The 27,699-nt window shown below is 32.3% G+C and overlaps 1 protein-coding gene across 7 annotated transcripts in view; it reads left to right on the forward strand.

Moving 5' to 3' along the window:
• Window positions 1–14,332: 14,332 nt before the first annotated feature.
• LOC116337745 (tyrosine-protein phosphatase 99A) overlaps window positions 14,333–27,699 on the forward strand; it is a 147,026-nt gene continuing 133,659 nt past the window's right edge. Inside the window, exons 1-2 of one of the 7 annotated variants that reach the window (XM_031762590.1) lie at window positions 14,333–14,572; window positions 17,908–18,765. In XM_031762590.1, the coding sequence (XP_031618450.1) occupies window positions 18,678–18,765 (88 nt within the window). In that variant the 5' untranslated portion in view covers window positions 14,333–14,572; window positions 17,908–18,677. The remainder of the gene's footprint in view (window positions 14,573–17,907; window positions 18,766–27,699) is intronic. The other 6 variants (XM_031762591.1, XM_031762588.1, XM_031762594.1 and 3 more) reach the window with 6 other exon arrangements.

Raw genomic sequence — 27,699 nt, forward strand, 5'->3', positions numbered from 1 at the left:
TTCGACCTACAGAACATTAAATTATATTTCGGTATTTTTCGGTGGGCATATTTTACTTTGCTTTTCATGTTTTTGGTCGTTTTCACATTTTCGATGTTTTATGCTATTCTTCGGCGCCAAAAGTTAATACATTTGCATCAATGCTTTTTGCCGCCCCTAATATTAATTAATAAATATTATATCATTATTTATGGCTTGATTCTTTGTGTTCCGAAGCGGCCTTGTGTGTGTGTACCGCGGAAAAATGATGAAAAACGATTGCACGATGATATTCACACATAAAGCACTGCTGTTTCAAAGGCATTTAATAAATAGATTGCACGTTGATTTATGACTCAAAAATAGTTTTAAACTCGTAACATGTGCTCTCTTGTTCATAATATTCTCTGACTGTGATATGGTTATGTAACCTTCCAGACCAAATATGGAGAATGCAAAAAAGGGGCCATATTGTGTTTACATGCAGACTGAAAACCAAAAAAAATCATCATTCAAATTACATTTTGGTCAATGTCAATTTAAATTTCTCGATTTTTCATCAACTATAAACAAATCTTCAATTTAATTCATAATAGTGTTAGTCTATTATCTATTATGCCACGAATGAATAACGTTGAACTTTGAATTAGCGCATTAATTTTTCATAGTAATTTATTACCACACTTATGATAGCGCTTCTGTCGACATTGGAAAAGTAGATAGATGAGAACGTGTATAATGATACTTGTAACGAATGTATATTCTGAAGCTGAGATTCTCGACATACGCCTGCAAATACGGATGGGAATGCATTCCACTGATTACGTTCGGACGCAAATGAAATCGATAGTCAGATCAATATAAATTTGTATTTTCGGTATCGTACTGATATCTTGTACGTTGCAAGATGAATATTTAATATCACTTTGCTGTCACTCGATGAGAATGAAATCTGAACTAAAGTTCTAATTTGGTAATCAGTCTTTTGAAAATTAATTATAAATATGAATTATGCATTATATTGACAGCTGCCTACATTTCTGCTTTATTTTCGGATACAAGGGATATCATTTCCACACGAATGATACGAAGTGAATGTCTACGATTTGATGAAGAAAAAAAATTTAATCGAGATAATTCATCAAATGAACGCGACAAAAATGCAATAAACCACAAAAATACCGAAGACAAGAGGTATCAATAGTTTTTGCTGCACAATTTTCTGGTGTCAAACAGAGATATTCCGTGCATCATTCATTTGTAATAGCGAAAACACATGCTTTCATCAATCCTTATTCTACTGTTATGCTTCATTTATTTTGATTTCAGTGGAATGAACGACGCTCCATCCATTTGATTGCTTTTTAACATCTTAATATTTATATAAATTTCCATACTAATGCAGTAAAGCAGCATCTGCACATACACACACCACATCAATTGCCGTTTCAACCACGTTCAACTTTGATGACTTATATTTATAATCATAAAATCGTTAAAATTCTGACGTTTTCCTCTTCCGGATGATGAGTTAGGTATATACAATACACACATTATGTGAATAAGCATGTTAGCAAACGACGGAAAAATCATCTAAAACTACATCACAGTTAAGACGATAGTCAACCAATGTTATGTAATTACTTTATGCAGCACATTTAAACAAGTGCAATTCGAATCTGGCAAAGAATTCTTCTTCTTTTTTTCATCCAAATTCACATCAAATGATATCGATAAACATGATGTCATCAATTACGCATTGCGAATAGAATTGAGATTGTGCCCTCTATTTCGCATATTCCATTCAAACCATTAAAATTAATTACATCGTCTAGCTTATCCCGAACAGTTATTGGCAGTAAACAAGCATTTTTATGGCTAGATTCAACTCCCGGTCTTGGTAATGTATGACAGAGCAAAAGAAAAAAATGATTAATTTTTTGTTGGCTCCAATTTTATTTGTTGGCGTCTGACTTCGATTTTGAATGGTTAAAAAAAAAATTTTTTTTTTACTACATGCATGATTCGCTCCGTTTGTACCACTTGTACGTTCAATGAATACATTAGCTCTAATGGCATAGGAAGTTTCACCCCCAGTTAAAATAGCATTTTACGAATATTCATTTTTTATGGATCGCAAAAAATGTGTTTTATGAGAATATAGAAAAAAAATTCGGTCTCTCTTTACTGCTTAGATTCAATAGGATTGACAGAGCTACCATTTTATACGTTTGCATTTGTTGAACATTATTATTTAGATGCATTAAATACAATAACAACAACATTTATAATAATGTTAATAAAACTGAACGCCACGTGTTCCATCTTCTTTATTATTAATAGCCACTCACATCAGTTCGAAGGATTTTCTCTTACGCTAATCTTAGATCTAGGGTATGTACTAGCAGTTGAGCGAAGATTTTCGGAACTTTTGTGTCTTGCTGAGTTGTCTATGACTTAAATTCAACATACTAATGTTACATTGGGAAAAAAGGGAATGAATCAAACTGAAAAAAAAACCAAAGGAACATTTTACGAACATTCGTTTCCAACTTATTTTCATTGAATATTTGGGATCAATTGAATGGGGTAGAATAAAAACTACTTCTCGTCAAAATGTTTAAACACGAAACCTAAATTTTTTTTAATGAAAACTGAACCAAATTTTTTTTTGTTAAATTCAAGTGAACCAAATTTTTTTAATCAATAAAAGTGAACCTAAAAACAAATTAGATTTTAGTGTATTTTACACTGAAAAAACCGAGTGAATTTTTTTTTGGTTCACTTTTATTGAGCAATTTTATTTGGTTCACTTCAAAATTGGACAAAAAAAATGGTTCACTTTTTATTGCATTTTTTTTTTTGGTGTCGTTTTCAAATACCAATTTTTCGAGAAGTACTTTTTATTCTACCCCATTCAATTGTTACTCGTCAAACGATAGCTCCTATTTAGTTTGATGCATTTGTGGCTTTAGTTTACTACATACAGTCTGACTGTGCAGCATATGAAAAATTCACTTTATCCTGTCATCGTTGTGATGCTGTCGTTTGCGAAAAAAACTTTATAAATTTTCATATAGACATATAATACTTGTGCTTCCATTTATATCGACTCGTCTCTTCCTTGATAGAAATGCAACTGTTTTTCCATTTGATGCTTTAACTTTTTGCACTACCGATTCACATTGCTGTTGTAGCGGCAGTTTTGCTGATTTGTTATTAACACGAATTTTACATTAAATCAAAATTCGTGTGCTACGTTTTCACATTTATTTCATAAACTCGTTTTCGAAACATTTCACAATATTTGTTAACTTTTCGTGAAGAAACGAGGAAAAAATGCGAGAATTTTCAAACTGAATTTCAATTCAGCAGGAGAAAACTCGCAATTTCATTTTGGGCACTCAAACGACGTAATTTAATTAGATGGCAGTCCATACCGCATTCTACTTGGAGTTTATTATTTCTTTAGAACTACTCAGGTATACTGCAATTCAAGAGCAATAAAAAGCTCAATCAGTTTATTTTTTATGGAAATTGGGGTCATTTGAATAATAGAAAAATAACCAATGTCGATACTAACAACGTCGAACATAAATTACTTACACAAAATATACAATATGAACTATACAAAATCCTCTTCATTAATAGTTCACATAGTCTCGTTGAAATAGAATCTGTGCGAGGCCGGTATAATTTTGGTATATAATGTCATACGCAAAATTGGAGCAATATTTTTGGTAAAGATTTGTTTATTGAAGTTTTGAAATGACTTTTGATGGATGACATGCAGTTGAACTATTCACCATATTATCGTTTAACTTCAAACAGGATGTAAACATTGTTTGAGACTATAAATTGTTCTTTTAATATAATGGATATGCTCTAATTTCGAATACGAACATTTGATCAACAATATTTACTGAAAAGCGAATTTAACCGAAGAGAATTTAGATATTGATATCAAAGGAAATTGAATTTCTTCTACAGAACCATCATTTGCACATTTGGTTTTGGTAAAATTGGGGTTTGTAATATGAATAATTGTAACATTTTCGTGTTTTTCTAAACAAAGTCGACTTAGGTGTGGTTAAAGACAATATTTCCTTTAGTTTGATTTGAAAGGTGAAACTTTGCATAATTATATTTTATTAAAAATTAAGTATTATGTTTGACTGAAAGAAAAACAGTGAATAAAATATATATTTCACCAATTTTGCCACAGAACCATCCTGGAATAAAAACTGAACTGTGCCAGAAACCGTAGCTTAGGAACAGTCGTACGCAAAATTATTAATGCTGAACATAATGATATAGCACAAAAACACAAAATCGATCCCAATAAAAAATAATAACTAAATTACAAAATTATGAGTCTTGATTTTAGTCCAAATGTTATAGAAAAAGGTTATGGTTATTTTGTCGATGTGTCATTAAAAAAATGTGAACAATCTACGGTCACGAAAACATTAACAAGTATGACATGGTTATTATACCTAGTTGTATGTATATTGTATAAACTTCAGTTTATCTGATCATTTTTACTTTATGTTTTGCAAAAACTTACTAAATTGCTGTTCTTCGAAAACAAGAACGAATAAAAATAATTCAGAAAATGTAAAAAAAATCACGAAGATTTCTTAGGGAAAATTTAAAGAATCTGACTTCAATCGCAATATTATGTTAGAATGAGTACTCAAAAATCACATCTTTTCCTTTAATATCTTGAATAAAGAATCTGTTCACAGTTGTGGCCATAATTTTATTTCAAATATTAGAACAGTAGGTGCCGTTAATCTTTTTTTTAAAATGTCTATTCGTTCCAAAATGCGAACTGGATCGCAATTCGGGATTTATTCTTCACCTGAACTTGAACACGTCATTACGAATTTCACCATACAAAATTACTAGAAAAAAATTAATAAAAAAATAACGAAAAATCACGAAAAATGCGATCACAGTCTCCTTAACCAACCAAATTAATCAAGATTGCGAAGTTTTTGGTTTTTGGTTAAACAGTCTATTACGAACACATTGAGAATTTGTTGTTAACGGGACAAAAAAAATAAGAACCGCGTTTTTATCAACATTGAGAGGATGTCACAGCTGCTCAATGTTATATGTTTATACCTACAGGGTGTCACATATAAGTGGACCACTACTGAGGATATAAGTTTCGATTTTTTCTTCTGTTGGTTTAATTTTTAAAAATCTGCTCCGATAGAAATTTGGGAAATAAATTTCTACGAATTTCTATCGGAGTAGATTTTTGAAAACTATACCAACAAAAGAGAAAAACGAAATTTATATCCTCAGTAATGGCCCACTTATATGAGACACCCTGTATATATTATACGTAAAATAAATAAAGCTATTATCTTATTTCCTTTGTAGCACATTGACGTAGAATCTCATTCGTTGAGTCTTGCTATTTACAAAGTAAAAATTTCAATCTTTCAGTGATATACGAATAACAATGTTACACGGTTCAAAGTGTGTGCTTTTTTCCTGTTAATAACCAGGAATAGTTTGTGTCCAGTGGTGAACTAATTGTCCCAACCCGAAAAAGTGAATGATGATCAAAAGTGTAATGTTTTAATCAATTAATTGAAAATATGGACTTCCACGAATTATTTGTTTATTGCCAAACAGAAATAAAATCTAACCCATTATGAGGTTATAAGTTGATACCTTATATATATATAAAAGAGTTTTCGTTATTAATGCGCTGTAGTTATTGAAAAGAAAAAAAAGATGGATTTCTTTCTTTGTTTTCGTCCTTATCGTTTCGTACGTTTTCAACCATCATTAATTTATCATTATAATTCTAGTGCCAGTGCATTTTTTACAAATTTGTGGCCATTTTCTGATAAGATTGTTGGTGCTATTTTTCAAATTCTCCCAAGTGTAAGCCCAAAATACCAACTTTACTTTAATTGAAATAAATAGCCACTAATTTAACTTAAAAAAAGACTAACCCAAGTCAAGCATGGCCAGAATACCGTTTATAGCAGTGGCAAAGTGGCAACCATGTAGCCATTTCTTTAGCTTGTATATAAAATATTTGGTCAACATTTTCAAATCGAAGCGATTTCACACTCTTAAATTATAGACATCCATATTAGGAATTTTCTCTCTTTCTTCATCCCTATTTCGAACAATTGAAAGTGAAGCCATGCCACCGTACAAGAAAACCGAAATACGTCGTTTTGTTTTTTTGTTCTTTGTTTAGGTATGCAGACGCCTGAAGCAACAACACGATTAATCATGTTCAACGCCATTTTTTGATTGTACCCTTGCCAAAGCGTTTGTTTATATCAGTTGGAGAGTGTGTAGATTGTGGGTCCCTCGTTCGTTCATTCGTTCATTTTATGCACACTTTAATATCTGCGTTGTTCAGTGGCGACAGTAGCCGCAACCAGTATATACATTTTATACTCGCCGGATTTCACTCAGCTTAACGTTATGCATAATGTGATATCATTATTGAGCTGTTGTGGCTTTTACAGCCAGTTTTTTTTTCATCCATCTCAAACCTAAATATCTTTATGTGCTTTGTGTTTGTTCGTGTATGCGTGCATATTATTATTATTTTGGAGTGCATATTTGAGTGGTAAACAAATCGTTTTCGTCCATATAAAGTAAATTATGAAGATCTATGCCGTAGGATATTTATAAATGGATTTAATGAATTGCGCAAAATATCGAATTGAATATGAAAAAGCCAAAAAGTACATATATCTTCAAGCGCTGGTCACGGTTTCAGGGATTGAGCACAAAAAAAAAAAAAACATATGAATATCATATATGTATAATAATAAACATTTGAATCAATCATTTGAAATTCATTGCATGCGGAGAAGAATGCAAATAAATGTATTTTGTGTGCTGTTTCGTTGTTGAGACATTTTTATTTTACCCCATTGATCATTGCATTTGAAACGGACATTCTCATATATATAGTTGAATGATTTTAAGAAAGAGCAGACATTCATTAAATAGGATTTGTAATTTAAAAACGATAAACGTGAGTGTGTGTGACAGTCTGTCCATTATATAAACAAAAAAGAAAAAAAAGTCAAGCGAAATTCTGGGTGAGTCAAAAACTGGCATCAAATGATGACCAGAAAATGTTGTTCTTGGATTCTATGTAACTTGGAGTGCACATATTTCATATTCAAATTTGTGATACAAATCACGTTCCTCCTTTCTCACATAAACAAAACATTGAACACAAAGTCTCAAAGTGTTGAGTTTATAAAAGCCGAAGGTCACAATCATAATTCATCTACACGGCGCTTAGCACTACAACAACCACAATGTTAAGTGAGCACCGAACGCAGAAGAGCCGTCAATGTCTGCCTTCAGTTTGTTAAATCGACTGACCTTTATACAATAAGAAAATAAACCTTTTTTTTATTATTTTTTTTTTCGCCCGATTCGTGCCGTTATTTGTGTCCCGAATGGAAAAGGTAGACGTCAAATGATGGTCGATTATTAGAAGGAAATTGCCATATTTATATTTTTTGATGTGCAAAGTGATATGGGCTTCGTGTTAAATTTTGGAATGTACCAATTTTCGGATTACAATGATTGGTCTAAGCGACCGAATTGAAGACCTCGAATTTGAAGTGCTGCCTGAATTCGCTAGATCGTTAGCTGATTTTAAATTGGTGACATTTTTTGTGAAGGTATTTTGCTTAGCTTTGTGCCCATATCGATGAATAGCCGACCGACACATAGACGTAAACAAAAGCCCATACTAAAGAACGTTCGCACAACACTACTCTCATCGACTGCTTACAAATAGCTTTAAATATAAGAGCTCTTTTATGGACGAACGAAAGGTCGAAATAAAAATGGAAATAAAAGGAAATGTTACAGGATAAGGAAAGTGTTTCCTATAGAAGTTTTTTTTTAAAGCTAAAAACCATTTCACCACTGAGAATTCCATTTAAATAACACTGGGCTGTATTCGATTCATAATAATCGTCAGGGGATGTGTCAGATGACAATGCAAGTGTACTGTATATAAAATGTTATTGATGTACAGTTTGTATTCTATTCGCGTCTTTAGTAAAATTGTTGCCACAATTTTGCTAGCCGAATTTCATCTTCGACTATTTAAAGCCACATTGTTTTGCAAATTATATAAAAACAGAAAGTTTTATTGTAACGAAAGACTTCAGCTATGCTTTTGTTTGGAAAATATTATTTCAATCAGTATACGACATGTAATTAAATGAAATTCAAAAAAGTTGCTACTTTTTGTTTATTGCTTGATGCCAGTGAACAATATATATTTTGATAGTTTTTCTATTTTCATCTCATTTGCGTCTATTTTCAATTATGTGTTAAATTTGGAAAGGAAAATATGATGACTGTCACATAGCTACAAACAAAATCTAAAATATAATTTTAAAGTCTTCATTTAACAAATGGTTGAGATAGTGTCTAAATAATTGTTAATGTCATCAAATAATCCCCTGTTCATTCTCTTAAATTCAACAATACATTCAACATGTTTTTGAATATCCTAATATGCCTCGGTAATCTCATCTCATCCATGCACCAAAACTATGCACTGTGTCTGTGAAAAATATGTGATCGAAGTAGAAAACGATATATGTATAAAAAAAATCTCATGGAATCTGGAAAAAAGCGAAATGTGCAATTGCCATTTTTATATAACTTGCGACATTATATTGAATCGAGTTTCGTCTGTGAAGGCATTTTATTATTTTGGCATAACATTTTATTTCCTAAGATTTATTTACCTCTTTTTTCACTACTTTTTCACCCATTTCTCTCTTTAACTCATTCTGAATTGAGTTTTCTCTTATGCTCATCCATCCTAGCGCACTTACATTAGCTTACACTACATTAGTCAGATGTTCTTTTTTCACTTGTTTTTCATTCACCGATCACACATACGCACGTATTTACATCAACTGACATTATCTTGAAAATGTTTGAACAAACATTATTTCGTTCATAGTTTTCGTATGCATTTTTTCGTTTTACTTTCTCTCTCGGCTACTTATTTTCTATCGTTCATACTGTTGTATAAGTAGCAAGCTACTTAGCATTGTTTTATGTATAAAAAAAGAAAACAGGAAAAATCCTTCTCTTATAACCAGAGCTCACGAAGAAGAAGAAGAAGACGAAGAAAAAAACATGAGAAAATCACACAAGAATCCGGTTGTTGAAAGTAAGCAATAATGTTGCGTGTTTGTTGCGTTTTTTATATTTTTCAGTACTTTTCCGGTTCGCAGGCATAAACATGCTACATTTTAGCAGTCATTTTTCGTTGCTTTTGTTAATGTATGCAGGAGATTAAACTAATTTTACAATTTCATACTTTTTTTACGATGACTGTGCACTTGAGCTCTCATTTCGTTTATTTCGGACAACGCATGGTTGGTACACATTATGCTATATTTTTTCAAAAGAGTCTTATTCTACTGTATATGTATGCAATTGTGACTAATTTGCTAGTTAATATTGCTATGATCCATATAAATGTGAATGTGCAGATTTTTTTCGGTAAAATTCGCTGTAATACTTGGTCTATCTTGCAATGGGTGACAGGATGTTGTTATATAGTTTGTAAGATGCACTGATGTGCGGTGTTTGCGGTTTGGATACTGTGACATTTTTATTTATTAAAAGCGTGTGCTCTTTATGAAAATTATTCAGAATTTACAATCGTTTTTCATAAAAAGAAACACAATTTTCTTTTAAATTTTGTGTTAATGACTTTATAATCTTGCACTAGATAATACAGTATATAGTTTTTTTTGGCTAGCTTAGTTCTAACTATCTATTGGTAATTTAAAAAGTTTCTTTCTAATGATATATTAGACAATCTAAGGGTAAAGTTCTTCAACTATTTCTATTGGATACAAAAACTTTGTGAAGTTGCTCCACGTCACGAATGGAGACGAAACATATCCATTATACAGCAAAGTATCTTATAGTTTTATCATTTTTAAACGTGCATCTCTACCTAGAAGTGGCATGTTTTATTTGGAATAGCTCGGAATCGAAATTCGGTGAAAATGATGCCGGTCAGTGTTGATGAAAAATAATTGGAACAATTTTTTTTGTTTCGTAAAAGATTATGAGACCTGAGCCGCTTCATATATTTTAGACACACTGCAGTAGAACATTAGATATAATTAGATAAATTTTCGGGCACTGTTGAATTTTTATTTTAGAGTAATTTTGCTTTAAAAAATCTTATTTATTTCAACAAGTGGAAGAAAGAAAGTGCATTTTCTATAAAATACAACTGGTCGTATTTGGGGCGGTCACGAGTTGGATTTGATTTAGATATGGGAAGTTGGAATGTTCTGCCTGTATTAGGAATTTTCATACCGAAATAGAAAATGTTTTCGGTACAATCGTTGCGATGTATGTTCAACGTTATTCGTTCTCAGTTTGAATTGTTTAATTAACATTACAATTGCTAATCAGGTTGTGCAGGTCATGTTTATTAATTGATTTAAACAATGTGAACGTACTTTTATTTTGAAAACAAATTGATTCTTATACTCATCAGCGAACGTAAAATTTGTTAGAAAGTTTTGTTTATTTTTCAAATAAACTTAATTGAAGGAAATTTTCCGCGATTTTTTTTTTATTTCGTTGGACAAGTGGATTCTGCGAACAGAGGCATACAAATGTGAAAAACTTTAAATTCGGGAACAAACATAAGAAACGTGACTGTATCACGTTTTGACAAGCATATTGTATTCGTACACACACTTTTGTTTGACCAAAAATTTAATTAAAACCAGTCAATATTTTACGTTATTTTTATAGTCAATATTTTCGTTTATTATTGGAATTTTATTGGTGTGTCTTTGTTGAAGAACAACCAACGATTTGCAGCCGATTTTTTTTACCATGTAAAAGACTTGTGTATGTGTGTTTCTTACGTTTAAATTTCAATATCATTCGATTTGCATGGTCACTGATTTTGAGCTTCAAACAAAAATGGCACTTTTGCATACTTTGAAATTCATCGATGTTCATGTATGCTTACAAGGCGATTTATTATGATGCGCTTTTTACATCTTATGAAATTTGGTCACAGCATTCGTCATAGCTATGGCATTTGTTTCAATTTGTATTGTTTGGTGTGCCAGTAATGTTTTTATATAACAAAAGAAGAACCAAAATATGAACAATATTATGAATGTGAACCGGAATATATTGTGTAGCACATACAATATACATACATGTAACTGAATTAGTGTCTATATATTGCGCATATCGTACAAACACATAATGTACATTGTACACCACGAATTTTGTTGATGCAACAAAACTCACACATCCACCACATACCATAACGATAAGATCTTTATCCAGTTTTCATGCGGTGAATGAAAACAATTTATCTCATTTTCTCATTCTTCAGTTAGAATCAGGTGGTATTTTGTGGAACCCTGGAACAAACAGCATTGCATTTTACAAAGTTTGAAAATAAAATGTGGGACTGTATATGATGCAGGCGAAGAAAAACGACTTTACTTTCGCAGAAAAACCGAGGAGTAAATACCAATCGCATTTTTTTTTACTTCGCCACAAATATAGCAGAAGAATTTCATTGCATTTAACTCATATTTTGTTTGGATGTATATGCAGATGAAAAAAAGAGGTGGCACATAAAAATCGAAATAAACCCGTTTTTTCTGTCTTCATTCTGATTTAACGTAACCAGCAGAAGTGCAATGAAAGTTCACGTAAACTATATCAAAGCAATTTCAATGACTGCTACCGGGCATACACCGAGGAGGTGTACACAACCATTTCAATCTCAAATCATGAACAAATTCCAATTAACCATCCGACCCGTCCGAATCTCATTGGATGTGTTCGAAACGAGATGATCGAACCATTAAACAAAAATTCATGATAATTGTTGGATCATTTCAAAAACCATGTCAAAATCAATTTCAAGTTTTTCATGATTTTGAATGTTGACTCCTTTTGTAAAACATATTTGAAGCTTAAATGATGTGCCAATCCCCTAGACACTCGTGCCATAATTGCTAATGAAAAGTGGAATCCATATGCAGCGAGATTTCAGCTGAATGAATTGCGATGAGTTGCAACTTTGAGCGAAGTCTTTTCGTTTTTCAAATAAAAATAGAGAAAATGTCTGTCACATCTTTTTACGTGCTCACATTTGAAGTGAAGGCATAAGAGTGATAGACCGAGAAAGAGAAAGAGCAAAATTTTCTAATGAATTAATACCCATCTCTCGCCCGCACACTGAATGTATGAATACACACCCAGACAAATGTATACCAGACATAAACTATTCTATCTTCATGTTATTCGAACGTATTACACAAGTAAAAAGTTTTTAATACTTTCCAAGTAATTTAAAATAGCTTAAATGCGAAAACATAAGTTTTAAAATTTAGAAGCACTGCATTTTCTTAGGTTCTCTTCCGTTCCATCTTCATTCTGTGTGTTGTGTTGAGGCCGGCGTAGTGCGTGGTGTTGCGCGCCCTTTTGCTTTTAAAAGAGTTGCTGTGTTATTGTTGCTGGTTAATTTCGTGTTTGTATTTTGGTGTGTGTTTTTTTTTTCTCTAGTTGCCGTTGTTTGCCTCCTGTTCGACGATGTTATTAGTGTTTCTCATGTATTTTTGTAAAAAGTTTAGTGTATTGCACACACACATCTTGCATAGCGTATATATTAAGCATTGAATGTTGAACGTTGAACATCGAGCTAAGGATACCATACAAAATTGCGTTGGTTCTCAACATTCTCTTCAATTTTTGTTTGCCTTTCTGTACCATTGGGTAAATATGTTTTAGTGCAGATGTGAATGATTTACTTTTTATACAATCCTTTTTTCGTCTATGTGAAGATTTTTCTTTTTTTTTTTTCAAATGAGACACAGAAAAACGTAATTTGCAAACAAAGTAAAAACCATACAATTATCATTGTGCATTGCATGCGCTAACGGAGCCACATTTTTTTGTCATTTTAGAAATGCGGACAAAAAATTGCATTAAATATAATTGTCCCAAAACCCAATTGATGCAGACGACGAAGAAAAGAACTAGAGATGATAATCGGTGCAAACAAATGCGATACCATTGTACGAACAACAAAAAAAAAACTATAAAATAATAAAATATGTCGTTCTTCACATATCACATTATTTTAATGCATTACCATCAACGCCCGAAAGATGTTTTTTTTTTTGTTATTCCAAGAATATCCCTGTACGATATATAATATGAATGAAATTAAATTTGATATTCACAATTCATAATCCATTTACTAAGCAATGAGGCATGTTGTTTTTGATGCTGGCCTCTATCAAAGTGCCAAAAATGTATTGTTACAATTTAACACAATATTATGGTAGGTGTGTGTGTGTTTCTGTTATGAATTTTGAAATTTCATGATAACATAGATCAATGTGTTGGCATTTTATGGTTTGTTTATTTGTTTAAATAATTCGAAAATTTTGGAAAGCGTTCGACGAGAGAAGTACTTGTTTAGAAAACATTTGTGAAATCTGTTTAAATTTTAACAAATTAATTTCCAATCGGCATTTGCGTGTATTCGTTGTGGCTTTTGTTTTTCATAAAATGTTATTTTGTTTTATTATTCGACTGGCTATTATTTATCGTCTGTATAGCTATATCAAATCTTCAATCACGTGATGCCGATATTTGGCTGTGTCAAATGAAATAAATTGCCCCTTCAGTTCTTGCTTTCGAAAATGCCTCAAATGCACTGAATCAGTGAATGAATGAATGAGCGAGTGAGTGTGTGACTGTGAATGTGCTTGTAAATGTGATTGTAATAGGCACATGCGCGTCACGCATTTACAACGAACACCATGTCGATGTTTCGTTCACCGCTCACTTGCAAAATATCAACGTTTGAAGCAACAAATGCGATGCAAAAATCAAGGGAGGGATAAATAATAGAATTTTCAAAATGTAGGTTATAGTAGATGGATATGCATACCGCACACACCGAAAGCAAGACTACACCAACAACAGCGGCCACTCAACAAACACGAGAGGAAACTTACTTGGAAAATGATGTGCTAGGCTGATCCAGGAAACATTCAAACCGATTTAGTTCCGTGTTAACCTTTCTACAGTCAGTATCGTAGATTCGTTGCTTGTTTTCACATAAAATCCGTTGAACGTTTGACTAAGTATTCGCATTTTCATAATACAACGAGAAGTGCGCTCACCGTCAGTTATCAATTTTATTATCGGAGTAATTCCGAACGCCGATTTTCAACACAAACAAAAAAAAAACACAAAATTGAAAATAATAAAGACATCATTAAATCAAATGAAATTTGCATAAATTGAATTTTGGTTTTGTCAATAGAGAAACGAAAAAATAAAAAATAAAAAAAAACGTACAAATAATTTTCAAACATAGTTTCTACAATAAATGAAAAACACTTCTTAAACGATAAACGCTGCCCTACAGTCGAGTGGAAAAAACATCGTAAATACAACGGACGACAAGTGTCGTCATCATCGGAAACGGTAAATCCGTCTATATGTAAACGACTGAAGAAAATTTGAATCGGTTTGTTCAATGTTGATTGTTTGTTTATTTATTTCACTGTAAAATATGAAAACCGAAACGTATACAGTGCAGTTTTATTTCGTTGTTATTTTGTACGTTTTTTTTTTCTCACACACTCTACACTTTTATCTTCATTGCACAGTTTATTTTTGGGATATGCAATGCAACGAGGCATCCACGACACAAAAATTGTGTAAATAAGTGCTTGTTGATGTTGGTGAACAAAGAGAAAAAGAACATCGTTTTGAAAATGTTTGACCAAACTTTGTGAGTGAAATTCATGGATATTCATTTTTCGAGAATGTTTGAACGGCATTTATATGCATATCGATATATGTCAGTTGAAAAATTTCAATTTTGCATTTTCATCCAGCAATTACAAATGAATTGATAATATTATAAGCGATTCACCGATCAAAGTTAGTGGTGTTGTGCTGCTGCTGCTCTCTCTCTCTCTCTCTCTCTCTCCATCTCTGTACTTTTTACGTGGCTGGTGTAACCACAACAAAATTAGTGTTGAACTCGAAGGCAGTGCGATGAATGTATCAAATTGAAAATAAAACTTTTCAAATCGAATTTTGTGCGCCTTTCTTGCATGTTCAACTACTTTGAATTTCAGTTACATAACGTCGAAGACACAGACACACACAGCAAAGCAGAAAGTGTATATTTGTGCATTTATGTGGAATATCTGATCGTAATAGTCGTCAGTTGGTGAAGTCCTTTTGTTGAGCATTTCAAAATCGATATTGTATTTTCGTTATAGTTTTGTTATTATTGTTGTTGCATGAGCAATGCGAATTTATAATTCTGTTTGATTTACTCTGCTGCATTCACATGCACGTTCCCATTTCAAAGATATCAATTGGAACATTGAGCATTCGGTTTTACGAGCATCGATTCCATTTTCGATAAAATGTGAACTCGATTCCAACCGACACTTATAATTCAGGCAACGTAATGAACTTTCAAATAACCGTTTTACGTGCAGAGTTTCTAACAAAATTTCATTTTGATTGTTCATCCCAAGTGCAATCTTATATTTGAAATAAATGCCGAAAAATGATCAAGATGATTTTGTGGACGGAAGACCGGTGGAGCACTGCAGTAGTTTCGGCACCACCATGATGGACTTTTCAAAATTGATAATATTGCTAAATTGAAGTCATCTTCAAACTTGTGTATGACTTATGATGTTTACTGGCGCTCAATTTTAATATTCAAACGATCATTTTGATTATATCTGCCACTACGAAACCGATACAAATGAATCATTCTGAACGATGCGCTGTCTGTAATATGTAACTTGACCTATTTTGGCGATGCAATTCATAAGTCTGTCCATAGCAATTTGATGGACTGCTTGGAATACACTTCAATTCAATTCAATAAGACCACAATGCGAATACTCGGCACACTTGCATAATGCACTCACAATGAGAGCACTACGTTTGGGCCATGCATTGTTCAAAATTCATCATTATGAATCCAAGTGTCAAACCATTATGTTCCAATGTTCCGGGGATTGAGATTAAAAGAAATGAATGTGTCAAATTAACACTCCGCATCAAATATACACAAACTACGTGAGGAAAGTGCTCCGACAAACATTGAACATGCAACACAATTCGATGCAATGGTGTACTGGTGTGCTATTCTGTTATTAATTTATCAGTGTCTCTGGGTGGCTTGCCACTATGAGTATCGCACTATTCTTACTTGTAGCATTAAATTACAGCACGTGAATGCAAAAATAAAAAGATCGGCAAGCCCAAGAATGGGCAAAGACAAAACAAACATTCACACACACACACACACCAGTAAAAAATGGTATAGACGTTTATTCCATTATTTAAACATATAGCGTGCTTTTTTGAGCAACGTTTTTTTTGTGTGTTGTCTCTGGTTTAACAATGCGCTTTTTTCGCAATATTAGATTCGTTGGCCATCTTTTCATTTTGGTTATACGAAGAAGCAAAAAAATTTGTTTTACTTGCATTTTTTACTATGCACTGTGATATCATTAATAATGCCGTATCTAGCATATGTACAAAATACTCGGACTATGAAGTAAGAAAGAAAATCTAGATCGTGCATTGGATTGTTAGAATAACGAAAGGCAAATCCGAACACAGGAAGAAAAAAAAAAACAATACTTCATGTGCAGTATGCACAGTTGTCATGTGAACGAGACTGTTAAACATCAAAGTACGTACATTCAAAATAATAAGACGTTGTGAATGGTAAAGTGGTTTTGTTGGACTGCCTATGAAAACGATGCTATCAACATAAAAACTCACAAACCTGAAATCAAAACAATGTGGCGTCTTAACCCGACTGTTGGTTGGCAACAAAGAAACCCGCAAATAATTTGAGAAAAGTGTTCTTTGAGACTCAACCATCAACGTAAGCTTCAATGCGTTCGCAATTAAAGGCAGTATACGGCCCCGTTTTTATTTTCCTTTTTTTAAATACAACTACAGCACATGGAAAATTCGTGTCTTGCACAAATTATACAGAAATATAATACATAAGATGAAAGAGAAAAAAAATGCTGAATACATGAAATAGAATTATCTTAATAAAAGAAAAAAGCTACATCTATGAAAATTTGATACAAATAAAATTCCGCAAAAGCTACACGTCTACTTTGTGTACACGTCTTAACACCAAAAAGAAATTACTTGATCTGGTGTAGGTAAAGTGGTTTATCCATGCGCCACATACGCACCAGTTACGATTCACTTGCACTGCGAAAATGAATTCTGTGTCACAATTTGAATAAATGCAATCACTCGCTACGTAGCATCATCACAAATGATGAGTGCCAGTGACATGGCCAGTGAAATAGCATGATTTTGCATTCCAGAAATATGAAGAAGGCTTCAAACCTCCATTTTTTCGCTCATGTTTTTATTCACTCACAGCAACAGCAAACGCACACACACACACACACACAAAAAAATCCCCATGAAAAACAAATAGAATGCAACAGTGAATCATAATTTGTTTGTCCTTTCTGTAGTTATGAATTTCAGTGCAAAATAATGGATACTGTAGTTGTATACGTAAAAAGTAAGCGCAATAACAATAATATTATAGCTCAGATAATTCTTTTAATATTGATCATAAAAAGTTGCTATCGCATTCTGTGACATTCTCCCATACAATATTCTTTATTGTGAATTAATTGATATCTTGTTTGTGCTCGGTGCATTGTCTTGTTGTAATTGCATTTTATTCTTTATTTCGTTGAATTTATTTCTGTAAAAAAAAACGGCAACAACAACAATTTTAAAAATGCATTCATATTTTTCATATGAATGAATATAAAGCAGTCTGCTGAATAAACAATTTGACATTTGGCATTAATCCAGATACAACAGCAGTGATAATGACCATGTCGCACCTCTTCAATGCCATAATTTGGAAAGAAATTCACTTGGAAATCTAATTCGACCGACGTCGATGTCTCATGAATCCAGAACCAGAACAAACGATTAACAATTCTTTTTTCTTTGCCAAATGAAAAAATTAAGCTGAATTTGCTGATTAAATGAGAATAATTCAATTGTGAACGAAAACAAAGAAGAAGAAAAATACGAATAAGAAGAAGATACTCAACAGAATAAATACCACCGAATATAATACAATTTAAATTTAAAAAAAAATAATAACAATGTACAAAAACGATGAAAGAAAATTGATCGCAACAAAAACAAGAAAACTAAAGTGATTTTTAGTTGTAAATGCAAATGGCAAATGTCTGTCAGTTGAATTAATGTTAAAATTAATTTAAAATTCAACTGAAAGCAACGCTAATTAGGTGATAACTGTAAATTAATGAGAACACAAGTAAAAAAATTAATAAAGAAAAAGGAAACTGTAAAAAGAAAATAAAGTGAACTGTATTTTGTAAGCAAGTTCAAATATCAAGTGCGCACCGTAAATTTCAAATAAAAGAATTAAAAACAGAGAATACAGAGACATTGCTCTCAAAACGGCCACACAAAATTTAAAATTTGTAAAAAAATTGAAAAAAGGCATGAACGGCCTCATGTGATGCATCGTTTTACATAGATGGAATATAGCGTTATTGATAAAAATGCAAATTTTCATAGTGTGCAATAATCTCAGACTTCTCATTTATGGATTACTGTTCGTGACACATTGTCATGCAGGAAGGATATTTGGTAAGTTTTTTTTACGCTAGCATTTTTCTATTTCGCTTCATGTGTTTTAGCATCAGTAGAATCTTGTTCTTTTTTTTTTCTTCTCTGTATAGTATGTGTACTGATTTATCGTTTTGCCTGCTAATGTTTGATGTTCGCCATTTCGTTTGGCACACATGCGAACAATGTGACCAAATTTTCACTTTTGCTCACAATCAATCACCACTATATCACACCGTTCACAAAAACTCTTCGATATCCATATCGATCTGAATATAAATTAGTGAGTTGAGACAGGCCGAACAACTTGGCACAACAATTAACATATATATATAGTATACTGAAGTATTTGATAAAAGAAATAGAACGGAAGTTTGTGAAAACAAAGAACAAAGCTAGTGAAATGCGAAACAAAACTACATCCAAGTAATATTTATTGAGTTGACAAAATTGTGACAAATGATATGAGTTAGTCGAAATATTGAACGAAGTGCAAAAGAATAAGCGGTGTCCAAGCGATGATAATTTGACCAAAAAGCTATTTTCCCATTCGTTAGTCAATTTATGTTTCCATCATTATTCCTTTTGCTTGCCATGTTATCGTTAAAATAAACGTGCCTCGGTTTTTGTTCACTCTCTCTCTGCCTCTGCTTTTGTATCTCTCTATTTTCGCAAAGCGTGTCGAACTAAACGTCCAACAATTGGAGGGCGAACAATAGAATAGAAAAAAAAACTAACTCAGCAAAAGAACGAAGGAAGAAGAAAAAGAATATGTGCCAAAAACAAAACAAATAACTCTCATTATCTCTTGATCTCAATAAATAAAATATATATATATGTGTGTGTGTTTCTTGGTTGTCACACAACATATGTTTGGCATTCAGTTAATAGAAAAAATTCAGTATATGAAGAAGAGGAACTAGCCAACTGGCTCGCGCTAGAAATTCATGTGGTATCGATGGAATTGATTAAATTATAATATGACATTAAGCTAGTGAAAATGTTGAATTCTTGGTGTTTTTTTTTTATTTGTTGTTGTCCATATATTCATTTAGCTTAATGGGCAATTCGGATGTCTGATCATTTACAATGGAGTTCTTTGTATATATACATAACTGTCTGTTGTGTGTACGTAGCGAATGACGATGATCCAGTATTGAAGGGAATAGCAAACTTTACAATAATTTATTACCCTCTGCATATAAATGTGTGTATTTCTTTCATTGTGTGCGCGCATTATCTATTCAATCTTCATTGTTGAGATAATCGATCTGTATTGGATCCGGTTTTGTGTGCCTGTTAAGATATCAGCAGGCTCGAAGGGAGACGAATATTCTGATTCACCATTTATATGCTTTATTTCATTCTGATTCACTTAAAATAGTCGTTTGTTATGTGTGTGATGGGCCAGGTATCGCCATTTTATGTGCCGTATTTTCAAGTGATTTTTTATAAAACGCGGACTGGCTACAGGCCATTTACAGTGAGCTGATATGATGATATATCGATGTAGTGTGTGCGTGTTCATTTTATTTTTCGGTTTTCTTGTATGCGTTTCAATTTCAGGTGCCTTTTATTATTTGCTATCTTATCATTGTCAAATGCAAAGCAATTTAAGGCTAAGCGAATTTACCCCAAGCAAATCTCCATTTGAACTTTTTCTATCTCTTTCTTCGTTACACGCCATATATATAGAGAGAGATATTTTACGGAATGTTTCTTTCTATGTGCACCAATATGTTATATCTTAACGTAAAGGCCATTTCCACGTTTGCTTGTCGAAAATTCATGAACGCTCTGAACTCCGATAACGATATTATTAAAATAATGTGATTCGATATAAATCAGATGAAACGTTTTTGATTCGAACAATATAATGAACCTTGCGAAGCACGACACATTCGCTGGGAGAAAAAAAATGAGCGTAATTTAACCTTTGCCATCGTTGCTGATGCTCCTGCTGCTTCTGTATTTGACTCCGCATTGCCTCGTGAATAATGCGATGCCATGGTGTGAGTAGGCATTTTGTTTATGTAGTTTGTGCCGCCTGATTATGACAGGTGTGGTCGACGGCAACAACACATCAAAACTTTATGTTACACAACCATAACTCAAATCCATCTTTGGAGCATACAGCGTCGCTGGCTAATGCATGTTGAAATTAATCTAAACCATTCCAAAGTACAACTATAATTGATTTTATTCTTAATAGTTTGCGCTATTAGGAACCTTTCCATTCATATGCCTTCATAATACCAGGAACTATTTTAACATATATGGCTAACAATGAAAAGAATGCTTATACTACACTGCGTTAAAAATTAATTCATACAAAGAACAACATTGGACGCCACTTTGTTATACAATAAATGAATCATTTTTTTGCCAAAAGGATTTTTATCAATTTTTACATAATCATATTATGAGATCGTACACGTGATGGTTCTATTTGTTCGGGAAATTATATCACATCAAGTCTTTTCAAAAAAAAAATAAAATCGATGAGACCTTTTAAATTTGGTACATGGATGACATTTTCATTTTAATACTAACCATAAAATAGATGATAAATGTGGGCGCGATACCCAGTATTGCCTATTTTGGTCGTATCAGAAATCGATTTGCGTTTCAAAATATATAGCACGTCAAAGTGACAATATTGTAAAAATAACATCGACAAAAAAATCACAGTTATGAAAAATATTTCAGTTGCGATAAAATGGAATTCGCATGGAATTGAATATGAAATCTCATTCGTACTTTCGGTGTAACAATATAAAAGCGATGGATAACTCCATTAGTATCTTTAAAGTTAAAAAAAAAAACGTAGAAAACTGAGCCAAACCACGACAATTACAGTAAAAATGAAAGTAAAAGAGAGTGAATGAGAGGGACTTGGATATAGAGAAGGAAGAAAATCATTTATTTCAATCATCACCCAAATGTAAATCATTTATCTACGGTTATATAAAATATATGTGAAACGAAAAACGAAAACAAGCCAACGATGGTATAACAAACGAAAAAAAAAAACGAAGGACGAACGTTTGCATACTCAGTTATTTGGACTTTGGATAGACCGATTTCAAATATTTACGACTATCAATTTATTTAAAATCTAAATATTTCGGTGGCAATCGATAAATGTCTGCTTCTATTAGAAAAATAAATCTTGTTTGATGGAATGCTTGCCTATTCTCATATAGCGCATCGATGTCTATGTCAAAATTTTGCGAGCACAAGCATTTGAAAATGGTCTTCGTTTACCAAGAAAACACCCATATATTTCATTGTAGCCGTATCGCAACATTTGAAACGCGCACAACTCAAACACTACGGTTCACTTTAACACCACAAAAATGATGAAATTAAAAGAAACATTTTTCCCAAGATGTAACAACTAAATAAATACCGTGGACGGTTGCTTGTTGAAGCGATTTAAATGGTTTTGTGTGTCTTGGCATATTCCATTTATCATTTTGTTGTGAGGTTCACACAAAGCCCGGACGTTTGAATAAAATATTATTAAACTTATGCCAAAATACATATACGTCCGCCCAACCATTTTGACGTAATGTTGATCGTCTTCTGTATAGCACCGAAGATTCATTCCCAAACTCAATATTGACTAAATCATTTAAAGCTTTGTGGCAAAGTCAAATTTTGTGAAAATCCGTTGCACATTCCAGCATCCATATATACACACACCCAAACATTTTATTTTCATTTACAACACACTGTCATATTTGATTCACATATGACTGATAGTAAGGAACTTTATGGATGGTATATGTCATGCATGACCATAAATAATACTGAATTTGACTTTTCCATAGGTTTGAATAAGTTGTCACAATCGGTAAATTTATTCTTAAGAAGTGATTTGGTCGGCAAAGTGTGTGTCTTGGGTATTGAGATTGTGTCGCGTGTAAATTTGAAATCGAATTTAACTCGATTTCGACAACAAGACACAATTTTGATGAATAATCTCAATTTATGGTTTGCCGCAAACGATATTTGATTGAATCTATGTGATATACAATTAAGTTAAAGCACTTTATGCATTATTTCAATTTGAAAGCACATTCATCAGATAATGTACAGAAAATAGTCAAAATAATTGATAAAAAGCATTCTTATCGATTTCCAAAACCAATCGACCTATGCGTATTTGAACAATTCACATAAAAGCCTTTTGATAAATTAAACTACCTAAGTGATTACTTATTGCCAATAGCAGATTTAATATTACAATGTACCGCTACATTATGGGCATGAGTGGTGTTAGTTCTGACCATACACATGTCACTGTCACATTCTATTTCAACATTACTTTTAATATACCAAAGCCAATAGATCCTTTAATACTTCTTTATTAAATATTTCGTATTTGGATAATGTTCATAACAGTTATATTTTTTTATGTTCAACAGCATGTATGGTGAACAATACTATTAAGGAATACAGTGTGTAAAGTGTGGAGAGAGAGAGAGAGAGAGAGAGAGAAAACAAGAGATATCATCAATTTAACATACGCCTCGACACATATACTCGATCAAATAATATGTTTTTGCATCTGTGCATTGTAACAGTGTTATCATTTTTCATGTCAACAATATTAAAAACGTATAAACATTCATTAAATTGCGATAAATAATGTAGTTTTGGAAGTGAAACATTTATTAAAATCATTCATTTTGGTCGCATCATAATTATTTCGATATATTATACAAATTCATTTATAAACACAGACTTTGGTGCACGACAATTATTATTATCATTTCAGTCGATTAGACAAATGTACTAATTGAAACTCTGGTGTCCCTACAAAATAACCACATAACATCCACTTTAAAGCGTTGAAATTTCTTCGAGGCTGGTGAATAGAGATTCAATGGAGAGAATTAATTGAATTAGACAATAATAAATCAATTTCAAATCAATCAATTGACTGTGCAAATTCTTCAAACTAAATCAGTTAGCTGTGTACCCAAATAACTTTGACCTCAACTTTGCAGTATGAAGTTAAAAAAAATGTAATATTGCAACAACAAAAAAACTAGGAAGGTGGCAACTAACTTGACGTACGTTTTTTTTCTCTCGTTTTTGAAAATTTGCATTTTCATCATGACAAAATCTGAAGCAAAGATATTAGTCATTGTGATGAAGTACTTCTTCATTCAGATTTTTGTTGTTGTTGAATGTGAATGAAATGAATGAGACAGAAAAACTCAATGATACACGTCATGCTACTACACAAACGAGAATCAAGGGAAATTAAATGCTCATGTACTTCCTTAAACCATTATATATCAGTTTTAATACGTTTGATGGTTTGGTTGTGTATATCTATTTTTTTCTTCCTTCAATGTCGAAGAACTTTTATTCGATGGCATACAATTTGTGTCGACGTCAATGAATATTTCACTCATTGTTGTTTGTTGTGTTTTGGATTTGATGTTTGAGACGAGCAAATCTAAATCGATTTTTGAATGTTCCATTGTGGGTGGATTCATTGTGAATTATTTATAAGCAAATAGTCATTTATGGTGTACTGATGGGTATTGTGCCTTTTGATGACAGGAAAAAATGTTCAATGTGGATTATCATAGTTTTAACAAAGCAAACTGGGCGGTTTCTTTCATAATTTCAAAAAGTCACTTTAACCGATTGGGATTGATCATTTTTATTCAAAATATCTTAATAAGAAAACGTTTTCTTTTTAAATCGTATCCATTCATTAGTTTTCCATTTCAATTATTCAAATGGTTATAAATCTATGAAAATGCGCATGTTTCTTTTTAAAGTAGTATTAAATGAATAAAATTCCAATATTAATAATTTGACCAATTAAAAAATCATCAAGTTTTTTGTAAATTGATTTTTAATTTGGGGCTCGATGCATACTGCTTGCTGTTTTTATGTTTGAAATCGTGACGCGTAAAAGAACAATGTTGTCCACTAGGAAATAAAAATAATGAAATAGTGTCGAAAATTCGTGTCCAATTATTGACATTCAGAATGCTAATTTTAATTTTCTGCGAACAAAGAAACGAACAAATAAAATTAATGTGATTTCTGACATAAAAACGTTCGCCGACAGTTATAGTGACAGCACCAGCACACAATCAAATTTTGCTTACAATTATCATCAAATTAAATCGATGTAGTATCCGAAGTCTCATAAACTGTATGGAAAATAGTAATATAGTATCCGTCAAATGGAAAAAAAAATTAATCATAAAAACCAATTCAATAAAATGTTCCGTTTTTTTCTTTTCGATGGAATTGATCGATAGTCAAGCATTAATGATTGAATCGAATCAAAGTTTTTTCCCAATTTAATGCCCATCATTCTCAATATTTATTTCTAAAGCAAACCATTTATGAACAGTTTTTCAAGCAATCATATTTACAAGATACGAGCATGGGCACCCGCCGAACAATCAATATATATTTTTTATGAAATTGATAATCTGTTTACATCAACAATTATCGAAATTACGCATTTTTCATGTGGAATGTCAAGACAAATACATTTGAGTTAATTGATTGCTGGATCAAATGATGTCATGAATGCGTATGAATTGTTTACAATGCCATTCACTGTAGATTTCAAAATGAAATGCAACATTGTTGCTATGTTTTGTGGCTCGATATCAGTTGCCAAGTCAATGTCAACTAAAAAGATAAATAAATTTGTTTGTTTTTATATATGTTTTCCATATAGTGCTAGGGATTAATAGGAAATAAATGAAGTAGAATGAATTGGTGTCGACAAACTCTTCACATTTGACTTTCATATTAAGGACGTCGTTTAGTGTCAAATTATAAAACATATTGACAAATGCATAGTCTTTTTGGCGCAAAAATGGAAAAATTGTGCAAATAAAAATCGCTGCAGTTTGTCAAAATTGAGGCAAAATATGAACAAACGGCGCCGCCTTTTGTCACTGCAAAGGACTTGTGTAAATACACTCCATGCTGATTCGATGAGTGAAAAATGTACTTACTTTGTGTAGTTGTACTTTAGAATTGCGCCGTAAATTCCAATGTTTACTTTTTTTTGTCATTTCCACGGGCCTTTCTATCTATCTCTCTCTCTCTCTCTCTCTCTCTCCCTCGCTCTCTCTTCTTTTTTTTGTTTGATTCTGCTACTTTCATTTTGCGCTTTATGTTTACTTTAGCATCAGCCCATTGATAATCTGTATTACAGATTCATTGACAGCGTTATCTCTTCCTATGAACGAACGCATCATGAACACTGACGTACCCATGTTTAACATAAAAAGTATGAAATCCCACTCTTTTTATTGCTCTTGAATATTTGCGTATTAGCATAATATTTTGCCCGAAACTCTTTCATTCGATGCTGTTGTAGAGCTTTGAGACTGTTGGAAGAGATACAATGTGTGTGTGTCTATTTCACTTGTTATAATGTACCTCAGTTTAAGTAAAAATCATACAATATATTTCGAATAGGAGTCGTAACATTAGTAGTAGTTGATGTTGTCACTCTCTACCATTTAAACTGGCGAGAAGTAAAATGTATGGAGAGCAAAGCAAACCTTTGTACAGGGTTACGCGTGCATATTATGCCAAATACCAAACTTACAATTCGTAGTCGTTCAACTTAAACAAGAGTCGACATGATTATCCATTTTTGCATATCAAATCCACTTGAGATGTATATATGAAATTTATTATTTCTGCGTTCTGCATTCTTTTGTATTCTTTATTCGATGCTCTTCGTTTTTACTCTTTCCATTGTGTGCGTACGAGTGAGCATTACAACCATTGCCATAATACGTATTCGTATAGTGCTTCTTCTGTCTTATGTGTCAATTGATATTCATATAAAAAATGTAAAAATATGCCAATGTATACACATGCTCGCAAATATTCACATCCTATTCCATTATCTATAGCCATTCATATGCATTCATATTGTTTTCTGGCTGCCTTTGCCTTATTATGGTTCTGAGTGATTTTTTATATTCTTCAATTCATTCACTCTTTTTCTCGTTGAATGTACTTTATTCACTTTGCACGAGCTCTTTTCTTGATCCTTTTCATTCAATGTATGACATGCCGATATCTCTCTCGCTCTCTCTCTCTCTATCTCTCTCGCTGTATATGTTTCTGTTGCTTTCTTGGTGCTGTGCTCTCACTTAAACTTATTCCATTATTTTATTAATCAAATGACAGACGGAATAATATGTGTATTAAACGTGAAAATTATGTATGTATAATGCGGATATTGATATCGAAATATTTCGGTTTGTAGCTTTTTGAAAGCAAGAATAAAATATTAACGGAAAGAAAGCACACTAAAATATTACATCAATCGAGACGCTTCAATGTAAGCGAATGTATACTGGCTTCTTTGAAGTCAAATCAAATGGCCATATTGTTTCCGTTTAATCAAATGACAAAGCATTATTGACGTGGCATCCTTTTGTTTAACCCAAAATTTCTAATCATAGTAGTTGGAGAAGAAAAACACAATATGGGTATTCGGATTTTATGGGCAACAATGTTGTTTTTTTTTTATAACTCGCTAATCGAAAACAGTTTTTTTAAAACTATTGAAGCAATGACAAACATAATCCATTTCCTCAAACCGTAATCCATAAAACCTACAACGGTTCAACGGTTACTGTTGTTAGTGGTGGATGATGAGCGAAACGGACAGAAAAATGTGAAAGAAAAAAAAATGATGTTGCAACTCCGTGAAACAAAGCCACTTATTTCACCATTTTGGTTTATTGTTTTTGGAGATTTACGGTCAAAGATGAACTGATGAAACGTTAAACTTTCGATTTGTTATTTTTTTTTTTATTCTTCTCTCCCATACGCGTTTCTTTGTTCTTCTCTCAAGTAAATTAAATATTTTTTATAATAATAATAATAATATTTATTCACCGCCAAAACTGGCTGAATCTTTTGAGTTTG

This window comes from Contarinia nasturtii, unplaced genomic scaffold (genome assembly GCF_009176525.2).
Source record: "Contarinia nasturtii isolate CC-2019 unplaced genomic scaffold, AAFC_CNas_1.1 Cnas_scaffold_285, whole genome shotgun sequence".
In the NCBI taxonomy this organism is placed as follows: Eukaryota; Metazoa; Arthropoda; class Insecta; order Diptera; family Cecidomyiidae; genus Contarinia; species Contarinia nasturtii.